General features: G+C 40.3%; 1 protein-coding gene across 3 annotated transcripts in view; it reads left to right on the forward strand.

Annotated features, from left to right (window-relative positions):
- LOC309693571 (neuropilin-1a-like) overlaps nucleotides 1-13,301 on the forward strand; it is a 95,924-nt gene that overhangs the window by 29,047 nt on the left and 53,576 nt on the right. For 2 of the 3 annotated variants that reach the window (XM_082512921.1, XM_082512920.1), the window contains exons 3-4: nucleotides 2-183; nucleotides 10,980-11,207. In XM_082512921.1, the coding sequence (XP_082369047.1) occupies nucleotides 2-183; nucleotides 10,980-11,207 (410 nt within the window). Of the gene's footprint in view, nucleotide 1; nucleotides 184-5,401; nucleotides 5,607-10,979; nucleotides 11,208-13,301 lie in introns of those variants that run through there. The other variant, XM_082512922.1, reaches the window with a different exon arrangement.

Consider the following 13,301-nt stretch of genomic DNA (forward strand, 5'->3'; position numbering starts at 1 on the left):
GGTACGACTATGTGGAAGTTTACAATGGCGGTGATGAGTCTTCGCCCATGTTGGGAAAGTTTTGCGGGAAAATCGCGCCATCTCCGATCATCTCCACCGGCGGCCAGCTCCTCATCAAGTTTGTCTCCGACTACGAGACCCACGGGGCGGGATTCTCTGTTCGCTATGAGGTCTTCAAGACAGGTGTGTAGTTTCAAACAGAACTGCTGTGATGTCCTTGCTTTATCTGCTCAGCAGCAGTAAAAGCATGAGCTGAATGGCTCTGCTGTTTTACATAAATCCATAAATGAATGTGCTGAATACGCCTGGTGAAAAATGGCCCCTTTAAATTCAAATGTAGTTTTAGATATCCAGGTGATTGTTCTGTTGCTCTTGGATCAGTTTTATATATCACCTTGTCATACATAATGGGAAAAAGTCTGAATTGAACACCATTTTAGCCATTTAACATATTATTTGGGCGGAAAAATGCAGGAGCAGATGACAAATTGAACAAAATCGCTATACCTGCCCTCTGTGACTGAAAGGCAAATACAGCCTATATTTTATGGTAGTTATGGTAGCCACTTATCGCAGTAATTTTGCAAACTTAGTCGAATTTTAAGCTCCATTGACGCAATCATATTATCTGAGATTGCATATAAAAAAGACTGCAATCATGTGACCTGTGTTTTTGCTAAAATCATCTTGACTACGAATTTATGCTTTTGGTAGATGAATGTAGCAAGTGAGGGACACAGTGACTTTTCAGTAACAATGTAGCCATGCCCTGTGGCATACCCTGCGTCTCCTCTGTTTTACTCTAAGTTAGTGTTGTCAGCGTTAATCTCGTTAAAATGACGTTAACGCCATAACAGCATTAACGCGGCAAATCTCCATTAGCGAGTTAGCACGGATTGCCCCGTAGGTGGGGCTGCACGGCGTCAACGTATTAACGGGGTTAGCTTGTTAACGCATTAGCGCCGTCCAGCCCCACACACACGGCAATCCACGTGTGTGTGTAACTTGCAAATGGAGATTTACCGCATTGATTCGGTTATGGTGTTAACGTCATTTTAACAAGATAAACACTGATGGCACTACTCTAAATTTAACTATAATTTAGCAAAAGAACATCAGATTGTATTTAATAGGATGTAAAACTAGCAACTCAGACCCTTAAACCCATTAGGAGAATATTTTTTTAACATTGTAAATTAAGTAATGCACTCAGGTTTTTTGTGTATCCACATTAGTAGCCATTAGTTACCCCCTGGTGGCCTTTAATAGGAATGCAGATTCGAGTAAGTTTTGCACTGGCTCCACTTTTCAGACCCAGAGGTTATTTTTATATAATCTATGGATTACTGAAAGGAAGTAAAACAGGAAGAAGTTGGTCAAGTAACCATAGCAACCACAAGTAACACAAAAAAGCTTCCCGGTTAAAGAAACATACTTGGAAGAGAAAATAAAAGTAAGCCATTATGAGCCCAACCTTGACCTAAACTTAAAACTGGGCAGGAAAGCACAGTGAGTGGAGTGACCTTTAAATGAAGTGATTTACCAAAGACTCTGGAAAAAACACTTTTTTTTAATAGTGGTGTCAACATGTTTGTGATACTTGCTTTGTAAAGTTGATGAATTATAAAATCAGGAAAGTCTATCCTTATTGTGATGATTGTGTAGATGCTTCATGTGTATTATTTTTGCAGTGAGTAAATAACAATTTGTATGTTAATGTAATCATGACAGTAACAGAGATAAGAAATGACCTGAAAATAATCAAAAGTATGGAAGTGCATCTATTATTAACACCAATAAGCATTAAAAGGCATGCAACTTCACTAACCTGCTGCAGCGTCAACAGTCAATAAAACCTGGAATTCACTCCCCGCAAGAGGCTTTCTCTAAAATTAGGGTTTAACAATATTTTTGGGTTTGTCTGCCTGACAGCTATAGCTGAACCTCTGGTACAGTGACCTCTATAGCTGCAGGCCAAACAAACTCAAAGACCCAGAATTCATTGGAGGAACACCAAGTCCCAGATGGACAGGATGCTAGCAGGATAGACCTACATAAACACTCCCTCTCAAGGAAGGAACCTTGCTCCCATGTCCTACATTTGTATCTGGTCTTTCCTCCAGGGTCCATTTGAGTAGCCGCCAAAATGACAAGTCTCCTGTGACCACTTCAATTTTCACCAGTGGGGACTGGAGATAAATCAGATAAAAAGGGAACATGTGTGAGATTCCCCTTCGTTTTTTGTTTGTACCCAAGAGAGCAATAACCATTCAGAAAATAACGGCATCCAGAAATAACAATCCCCAGGTGGATTTAAGTTAGCAAGTGCTCCATTGTACTGTGAAAAATGGATAGGCAAGTGCTCTTTTGTTCTTTAACGAGGTGCACGGCAGTACTATGAGGGGAGGTTAGAGGCCCAGCTCCAACTGAAGCTCCTCCAGGCTCTTCACTTGTCTCTTCTCTAAACTACAAAGTACGGCCCGACTCCTGACTCTGAAACTTTAAAAATATGCTCGTATCAACTTTAATTTCAGGGTACAAAGTGTAGCCATGACTGATGAATGACAGGATGTCATTAGAGAGTCGGTGTAATAAATCTTTAAAAGTGGGTCAGCAAAGTATTAGCATGGAAGGAACACTGGTCCTGAGCATTTTTCTTTAAGGATCTTTTTAAAGATCCACAAAAAATTTGTGCTTTGATCTTAAATAAAGTGAAGATTAGGATTCGCAGGCTCTTATGAGCCGACTGCTTGAAGAACAGATACAACTTCTTATAATTTTATCTGAGATGGATGGTGGTAATGTTTTGGTTAAAAACAGGCTAGTTTTTAACACAGTAGCCGTGCGATGTCACCTATTCCTGCCTTTTGGCCGTTGCCCTCTTTTTTTTGTGAAACCAGGCATCGTGACTGAAAACAGCTTCTTGCTCATTTATTTTACACTAAAAGGCAATTTTCTTGTATTCATTCAATTAAATTTAATATTTATATAGGCTGTTATTATATATCACAACAACAGTCACCTCAAGGCACGTTATATTGCATGGTAAAGACCCTGCAATAACACAGCTGCATAATAATACAGTTGGCGACAGTGGGAAGGAAAACCTCTGGCAGAACCAGGAGCAAGGGAGGAAGAATATTAAATAAGACTTAAAACTAATGAGAGAGGCTATAAACTCATTAGGTCATAATTAGGTCTTATTATGAGGCCATAAATCAAGTGAGAAGTCGAAACCGTCTCATAGGCTTCTTTTTTTGTTCCTTACTGACCATTAGAATGAACGCTGGGTTTAGCTAAACTTTGTAACTAATAACCCCAAATATATATGCAATTTAATTAAACAGACCCTTTAAAAATGGTTTGAAAAGTCTTGCACTTTGCACTGGAAACAGCTGCAGAGACGTTTCACCACAAGGTCTATTTAGTATTTCTTCTGCGGGTGATTGATCTTAATCATCACCGCTCTTCATCGCTAGGTTTTCATGGAACTGTGCCAAGAGTTTAATTTAGACAAATCATAAATCACTACCAGAAAACTGCCATCGTTAAAGAACGTGATCAGAATCTTCTCAGCAGCTACTAAACGCACCTTGCAGTGAGTATCTGAAAGATCGTTTTTCAAAGTAAAATTGCTCCGATTTTTCTCATATTACTGTTACGTGTCGATTAAAAAAATGAGGGTTTAACTGTGTGATGTATGAAGCGAATGAAGCGTAGTTGTCAGATCTGTGAGTGTTGCCATGCTGCTGTTGTCCCACCTTTTAACTGTCAGTGAAACTGTTGTTGTTGTTGAACGCGTCCAGCTGCCATGTCTCGTCTGCAAGCTACTGTTCAGCACCAAGACGAATGCTTCAGAACAAGCTGTTTCAATGTGCTCACACCCATTTTTATGTTATTGCACAGCCTGCACATGCACGTGTTAACATCTTATATTGCTTTTTTTGCTTCTGCGTGTGTGAAAATCAGTCTTTGTTGGTAACGCGGTGCATTCATTTGGTTTCCTTTGTGCGTATGAAACAAACAGGTGTGTGGGACCCCAGGCTCATTTAGCTAATGGGCTGTTTGTCCTTGGAGGCAACAGGGGTGACCTGCAGATGAGATGGATGCTCTGGCATAGAAGAGGGCCTGTGAAACTAGGGCACAATACGCGTGTGGGTGGGAGCATGTGTTTGTGTGTGTGTGGGTGTGCTGGCCTCAATATGGGTCCTCTACCTCCTAACAAGTTAAAAACAGCACTTGTACTCACTCAGGTAATCCCCCTGCCATGTCGCTGCCTGGCTCCTCACCACATTTAAAATCCATTACAGTCAGAGCAGCATATTGTGACTCACTGCTAAATGGAGCCACTGCTCTGAGCAATGCTCTTCTTTGTCTTCAATGCACGATTATCTCTCTCTGTTTTTGTCCTTTGAGCGCAGATCTTTTCAGATCTGTGCACCCTAAAGTATCAGAGGGACTAGATTAGGCAAAGGTTTTGGATATTATATGTAATGTAAGATTTTTTTTTTCTCGCTGTTGTTATGTGCACTTTTTTATCCTCACACAATAAAATATGTGAGGATAAAAAAGGAAAAGTGACGGAGATGACGAGGTCTCTTTGGAAGCACTGCTCCTGTTGCATTTGAATTACTCCCTGTTATAAACGTTGACCAGTAGCCAGTATTAAGTGTTCTGTGTTAAAACCTTTCAACCCAAGGTTCATTTTGAGAAAGTGGATGGGGTTTGAATGAGAGAAAATTTGAGAACAAGCTGCTGTGGTCAAAAAAATATTTTTAATGCACTCTGAGCAGCTGACACACAAAGTTCAGGTCGTTTGCACCACATGTTCTTCCTCAGATGCCTCGGGATGTTGCAGTCTCATCCTGGGGGAAGAATTCATGGTGCACAACCTCATGACTGATTGAAAAAGCGACACTCATGACCTTATGTGCCACCTTCAGACTGCAGGTTCTCTCTCAAGCCATCTCTCAGCACCGGTGGTGATCCTGAAAGTTGCTTCAGTTTGACGCTGAAGTTGTTGTTTTCCGTCCTTGTTGGAATCACATGTTTTAGGGGATTTTCATTATGTGTTTTAGTTGCAGGAAGGTTGGAAATGGTGCAGAATTATTGACTATTTTAAATCAGCTGTGCTACTCGTATCCATGAGCTTTTTTCAGGCGTTTTTCTACAAGAGTGAAGACTAACAAGATTAACTAACAAGCTAACGAGCTGTTTGGTTCCATTTGTAGTCCAAAGCCTTAACCATACCTTCAAAAACTTCAATTCTATCATGTTAATCTCAGTTTCTCTTTTATATTTAATAGAGATGGACCGATCCGATATTACGTATCGGTATCGGTCCGATACTGACCTAAATTACTGGATCGGATATCGGAGAAAAATAAAAAATCTAATCCATTAAATATCACGAAAGCACCTCACAAAACTTGCAACACGCCGTAACTCACCTCAGAACGTTAGCACGTCGGAGCAGTATGCATCACGTGATAGAGCGGCTGTGGCATGCGGGACCTGTCGGTGCTCTGGATAGCATTTGGAGCTTCGCTAGCAACCCGGCATTTCATCTCCGACAAAGTTATCCCCGAGAGAAGTAAAGCAAGTGTGTAAGTCCATCTCTGAATGTTTGTAAAGCATTCCTGCGTTAAGCTTAACAAGCGACTGCCTCTTCTTGCTGCTACTTCAATCATGAAACTGCTTAACGATCAGCTGATCGGCTTTTCTGTCGCGAGTCCGTCTCTCTTGTTTGTTTTTGGCCCACTTTGCACCAGAAAGAGGAAACCAGCGGCTGAACAACAGCAGCACGTTTAAGCTTGATCAGCTGTTGTTAGAATTTATTTAATATTACTTTCTACTCGAGGATCTTTTTCTACGTAGCTGACGCTGGTAACTGTGCAGGGGCGGATCTAGCAAAGTTTAGCCAGGGGGGCCGATAGGGCATTAACAGGGAAAAGGGGGCACAAAGACATACTTTTCTTTCTTATTCTCATTTAAAATTTCTATTTAATAATTTCTTTTAATAAATAATTATCCGAATCTTACACCCAAAGTTTTAATTGATGTAAAATGAATAGAAGTCAATTACTGTATATAGTGACTATTAAGTCTAATATATATACCCTAGTAAGCTATGGTACTTTTTCCTTTGGGAAGGTACCATCTGTGCAGTCTGCAATTTTGTTGAAGAAAGATGTTGAATCTATTTAATATTTCTTGAAAAATAATTGATTTCTGTGCATTTTTTTTCACACTGCATCAAATTAAGGTTGATTACGTCGATTAAGCATCATGAGGTGGAGCGTGAGGGGTGGTTCCCTATTTTTTATTTATTTATTTTTGTTGTTGCTGGGAGTTGGAACCCTATTAGTTAGGTTGCTTAATATTTACGCTAAGTACTCTTTAAAATACCAGAATAGTGAGGATGGTGTAGGTTTAAGTTTATTAGATTGATCAGTATTGCTGAACTATGAAATATTTTTTTTTTGCATACAGGTATAACAGAATAGCTTTAGTGTAGTTGTTGTTTTAAACTTGAGTATGAACTTATACAAAATGCAGCAAGATATTTAAAAAACAGTTTTGTTGATTAAAAAACACTGTATCGGATTCATATCGGTATCGGCAGATATCCAAATTTATGATATCGGAATCGGTATCGGACATAAAAAAGTGGTATTGTGCCATCTCTAATATTTAAGCAGTATTTGCATTTGAATTAAGAAAAGCATATGAAGTCTGTAAAAACAGGGGAGCATTAGCTGTTTGTCTGAACACCATGAATGGCATGTTTTTCTTTTCTTGCAAAAAAGTCCTTGTGGGTGTTCTCCGAATGACTGATTTTATCTGGATAAAAGGCAGCAGTGATGCAGTGTTGCTATATCATCATAAAAACATTCGTGTGCAATCTGCAATGTGGGAATTTCACACAGGAAACTGAGGTTCCCTTTTTTTAACCGACATCAGCGTTATTTTCTTGCACCCATGACCACCGGAGCTACTCAACATTATTAAATGTGACTTTTTTTTAAGCCAAGCAAATTAAATGAAAATAAAACACTGGGTTTTAGTATTTTCCCTTTATATGAGAGACTTTTTGCTAGATTTGACATATGTCTCCACTTACCTTTGCCTAATTCTGTGTATCAGTCTGTGGCTTCGTCCCTCATCTCCAGCCCTCTTTCCCCCCTGTCATTAGTACAAGAAAATCCCTAAACACTGCCACAAAAAGCACCAACCCTCATTCAGATGACATGTTCTGTTTGGCTTTAAAGATGGCACTAATGAGTGCTGGGCTGTAAAGCTCAGTCGCATCCGTCTTTTGTAACCATAACCATAACTCCACCCTCTGCAGACCGCACAGTGCATTTCATTTAGAAATGATAGCCAAGTGAGGCCTCTTCAGTGTCCTGGAACTATATTTGTCCCAACTCTCCTGTTTCACTACAGCTTTTTCAAACCAGAAACACATGTTTGTCTTTGTGGTTTGGTAGACAAGAGGGGGGCCGATTTCTTTCCTCTCTCTCTTTCTGATGTGACCTCAAGCCGCAGCTGATTGAAGGGTCATTGATTGAAAAGAAGATGAAAGTAAGAAGAAGATGGATGGACAGAGGATGGATAAATGGGAAATGAGAGCACCATGTTGTTAAAGGAAAGAATGCACTCGTGTCAGTAACGTAGCACAGTAACACATATGCTTTTCACCAAAACATTGTTAAATATGGAAATATACACATACTGAAGGGTGCAAGGGTTTTTGTCTTTTTTTGGTCTATTTGATTGTTTGTTTAAGCTGGGCTTTTTCTCATTTTCAAGACATAATAGTCCAAGTTACAACATCCAGAACTGAAAAATACAAAACAAAACAAAACATTGAAGTACCAAAAACTGTAGTTCCTCAAGTGGCCACTTGAGGCTGCTTCCATGTCTGTGCAAGTAGACAACCATATATATATATATATATATATATATATATATATATATTGGGGGTTTTTTGGTCTCCCTAGCCTATTTCTGCCTCCACAATAAAAGCACGGTGGGTGAAAAATTAGAGGCATGCCCATTTTAACTGACAGCACCATCTACAGGGCCTCGCACCCACTGAAATGATCTGACACATAATTTGATTCACTCTGTAATGCAGCCCATCCAAAAGGTTTGTGCTCTACTGTTTAATTAGTCCTTTACTAATGCACCCATACAGTTTAACAATGGCGCTTGCTAATCAAGCTCGCTAACCTCAGCTGATAACTTCACCCTCTCATGTAAAAAAGACAAAAAAAAAAACAAATTGATGATGTCATAGTCATAGGGACTATGCCCATCTTTTATATACAGTCTATGGTTAAGTCATATTTATTCAAACGGGTACAGCTTTCGAATTTGTTTGGTTGTAAATTTGATTTTTTAACATAAGGAAATCTTAAACTCAAAGAGCACAACAATGCACAGAGGCAGAGGAGGAGAGGTGAAAAGAGGCTTGTAAACAAAAAGGCTGGTGGTAATGGGGAAGTACAGGACTATAGATACTCTGAGAACTCACTGACTAATAAAACAGAAGTGAAATAAGTCAGGTTGTGGAAAACCATCTTAAAGGCAGGAAATACAACAAAGGCATGCAGTAACAGAACAAAACACACTAACATAGGTGAACATAGGGAAGCGGTGAGAAGAAAAGATGGGGCGGCAGGGAAAAGTAAAAGAAAAGCAACACAAAAACACCAGAAAAATAATCACAGGCATTGCAAACCATGGCAATTAAAAATAACCCACATTGATTGATGAACAAACAAGTTGCATTATTCATTTTTATCTTCATTAAATCAGATTAATTTCTGTCCTTGATCGACATACCGCAGCACAGATTTCTCAACCTAGATTTGAGAAACCCATCTGCACATTTCACACAGACACACACATAACTCATGCGCACACACACACAGTCCAAAGTGTGCCAGCTGAGCAGGAGTGAAGCCTCCCTCATCCCTCGCCGCCCATCTTTCCTCATCATTTATCATGTCGGCCTTTTAATGACACCACCTGTGTCAACAGCGAGGGGACCACTTCAGTGTGTGCGTGCCTCTCCTTGTGTTTCTATCAGTGTGTGGATTTGCGTTTGCAGGCATGCTCAGATAACATGCAGGTCACATCTGGACTGGCAACACGAGAAGCCCCCCGCGCCGCACCACACTCACGCTAACACACACGCACACTTTGTTCCTGCCTCCGAGCAACGCTTGACCCGCGTCCACGCCTCGTGTCCTCCTGTCTCGCTCGGAGATCAGTCACTGTCTCGTAACCTCGCTCATGTCACTTTGCAACAAGCAAGGTGTGAACCGCCCCGCCGCGTTGACCGATGCAAGCCGACGCAGAGATTTTACATGAGCAGTGTAAACATTGCGGATGTGACTGTGGAGAAAACAGCTTGTGTACAAAAGATGGCACTGACATAACAGCTGCCAAGCTGGCCCGCTGGTCTGTTTGGATGAGCCTTGTGTCACGTGTTATTACTTTGAACTGGGTCGTCTGTGTTAAAAAAAGGTTTGTCTAGATAATGTGAAGATCTAACAGCGCATGTGATGTTTTCATGCAACTGTTGTGGGTCAGACTCTGAGGCTTCATTGTCCAGTGGACAAGAATCATACTTTCTAAAAACATCTTCCAGGAATTTAATTTGTAGTCAAAGCTTTGCTCAAACCAAATGTTTCTATTTTCCCTTTAGCTCGTAACATTTTTCATCCTTCTAGACTATTTTGGTCGGTGTTAGCCAGTTTTGTTCTCACTTTATATATAGTAACTGCAAAGACAGCTAAGTTAACTAAGAATAAATATAAGGACTTTAACTATTAATTAAAGCTTATTACCAGGAACTTATTGTAAAGCGTTGCTCTTTCTTAAAACCTCTTTGTCTAAATGTCAATACTCAATATATTTATGTACTGTACGTGATTTGTGCTAGAAAATATCCATAAATGCTGTTTGCAAAACTTAAAATTAATGCATGCACTAAAAGCTTTACACATAAAACAGAAGGTAAGCAAATATGTTTAAGAAATAGAATCATAGGCTCATTATGACTTCCTCGAAAACCCCATAAAGTAAATTTAACATCTGCGTCCTGACCGTGCAAGTTTCATTATGTTATTAGTTGTGATTGCAAGATTAGTATTGTGTTGTCTGTTAGTGTGTCTCTGGGTGCGTTGCTGTTTGTTTGCCATGATCAGTCTCACATGGTCTGGGATCTTAAATAAATTCCAGTCAAACAACCCCACCCCAGTCACAACTCAGACTCAGTGGGCTCCGACAAGGGAGGGGACCAATCACGACGCAGCAAATTGGATGGAAATTGCATGAATTTTGTCAACAAAACAAGGTTGTTTTTTTTTCTCTCATTAAGAAACAGCATGTGTGTGTGAGTGGGGGGCTTTTTCTGTATAAAACAGGTATTTCAGATTCTCCTTATTTTTGAAAATCATTTCCGGTCTTAGAACTTATTACTTCCTTTTTAAGATGTTAAAGCTGCAAAAGTGTTTGGACCTGCCAAAGTTTCAGACACAGGAAAAGGTCAAAAGCAAATATATTCAGTTGATTTCCAACATGTCTATCCTTTTTTTTGCCACCGTAACAACTGAAAAGGTCAGAAATCCAAACTGCTGAGGATTTCGTAAACCGTGCCAACACAAACAGACCAAAAAACCACCTCAAAAGGCCCTCTGTTGAAGCTCGCGTGGAGGGATTTTGAAGCAGATGCATTCTGACATTTTGCTTCTCATTCTGTAAATGTTTAATTTTTTCTTTCTACGTTGCAAAAACATGAATTTTATTGTAAGAAATAAACTACAAAACCAACGTAAGGGCGGACACATCATGACCCCTTACTGCCTTACTGCCCCTTAACTCCACAGAGTTTACGCCGTCGTTTAGCTGAGGATTGGTCACCTCTTGACATTTTAAAGCCTCATCTGTATCTTCTCACCTTGCAGGTCCTGAATGTTCCAGAAACTTCACGGCTCCCAGTGGAGTCATCAAGACACCAGGCTTCCCTGAGAAGTATCCCAACAACCTGGAATGTACCTTTATGATCTTTGCCCCCAAGATGACAGAGATCGTGGTGGAGTTTGATAGCTTCGACATGGAGCCTGACACCACGCCGCCACCGGGCGCCCTCTGCCGATACGACTGGCTGGAGATCTGGGACGGCTTCCCTGCAGGTGAGCGGAGGGCTGGGGTGCAACGGGCAAATGTTAGTTGAAACCTTAGAGTTTAAAACATGACTGAAAAGGAATTTAAAACTGAACTAGTGCAGACATGAAGAGAAGAGAGAGGATGATGCTTACAGCTTCAAAATAGTAATCATAAAAGAGCATTTTCTTAACTAGTCAGAAATTGTAAATGCATATATATAAAAAATGATTACCTGATAAATAATTTCTAAAGGGCATAAAGGATTTTTAATGTTTTATGAATTTCCAAGCACTCTTTTTACCCATTCATACACTTAACTTAAATGCCAGAAAATGGTCTTGTTTATGAATTAAAGCATGCAAAATAATCTGGAGAAGATTTTTTTTTTAAATTTACTGATTAATGTGAAAAGATGAAAGTAAAAAAAAAAAAGCAGGGCTGTTTCTCCACAGATGTGAAGCAAAGTTACAAAAAAAGGGGCGCAGATGTAGATGGAAGTGAGGAAATTGGGAGGAAAAGGGACGGAGAAGTGAAGGAAGAATATAGAGAGTTGTGAAGCAGAGGAGAGGAGGATGAAAAAGGTTTGAGACAGCTTCCCCCTGTGGATGCTGACAGAAAACAGACAGAAAACAGGCAGAGACATGTGGATGTGAAGGGGAGGAGGACCGTGGAAAACAAGTATGGATGCCTTCCCTGCTGGTGAGATGAGTCGGGATTGAGTGACAGAGGTGAAAAATAGGTGGATAATTGCAAAAGCGAGATGCGGGATGAGCAGGGGGAGCAAGAACAGCAGACGGGGATACATACAGGATATGCAGAGTGCACGTGTGTGTGTTTTTCTTGATTGGTTCATTTAAAAACATATTTTTTAGGCTACAGGATGAAAACCCCGTTGGCCTTAACATTTAATTTCCAGTTTGTGTAGAAACACTCATTTTCACCTAGCAAAAGTCTGCAGTAGATTTTCTCATCACTTCAAAACAAAACAAGTTTCACTCACCCACGAAAAATCTTTAAAGTCACTGAGAAGTCGCTGCGTGTTAAGCCTGAGCTTAAATATGTTTAAAATTAAACCCCTCATACTCGTTGTTTTGCTGTTGCAGTTTGGTGAATCACTCTCTGTGACCTCATGCTCCCCAGCAACAAAACACATGTTGCAATGCTTCAGTACACTACAAATTATCTTCATATGAAGTATGTGTCCGAGCTTGTTCTCCTGCTTTGCACATCCCAAGTCCGGTCAGGATGATGATTATGCATTAAAGGAATAGTTTGATGAATAAAATTATTAAATAAGATCAATCTGGAGTGGCAGATAGCACTCCTGATTGAAAAAAAATCTATCTATGAGTGTCATTAAACCTCAAAGGGAGGTGTATCCAGGTGTCATGGACATGCAGAAATATGAGGAACATGCAGAAAGTGACGCTTATTTGCATCTTTTGCACTGAAAGTGAATGATGCAGAGACTCCCACACATTGTTCCTTTCACATTTGTAAAATCAGCTCAGGCACAACCTGAACAGCATTTCTCAGCTTCTATTGTTGTCTAATTAGCCGTGCAGCGTGCATATAATCGTGAGAGCTACATACCTTGGACAGGCCTATGCCGGCTGCCAGGATGCCCACAATACTTGCTGCTGTGCCCAAAGCTTTGCCTGATTATTGCCAAGGAGGAGACTGGCATGAGGACGTGAGGGACACAAAGACTGGCACAGGTATACAGGCAGTGACATGCACTTTTAAGCGGTGCCAGTATACATAACATGCCAGGGCTTTTCCTGTCAAATGATCTGTGCGTATATTCGTGTGTTCAGGTGTGTCTGTTTGCATGAATGCATGCGGATGTGTGTGTGTGTGAGAGACTATCTGTGGGTGATGTTAAAGCCGAGCCGACAACAAAGCGTCTGCAGCAGGGTTGAGACCGGCATGTAGCTCTACATCCCAACAAACGTTCATGCGCACATCAAAGATTCTCATTAGCCACGTTTTTTTCGTCTTTGAGGGCTGTAAATCGATTCTTCAAAAAGAAGCTCTTTCTTCTGACTGGACTTAATTGGAAAAACATTCAATGGTCTTTTGTTTGTTTTTTTGTTTTCCTATTTTATTCTTCAGAAAAG

The sequence above is a fragment of the Aulonocara stuartgranti genome (assembly GCF_965226115.1).
Source record: "Aulonocara stuartgranti genome assembly, chromosome: 18".
Taxonomy (NCBI): Eukaryota; Metazoa; Chordata; class Actinopteri; order Cichliformes; family Cichlidae; genus Aulonocara; species Aulonocara stuartgranti.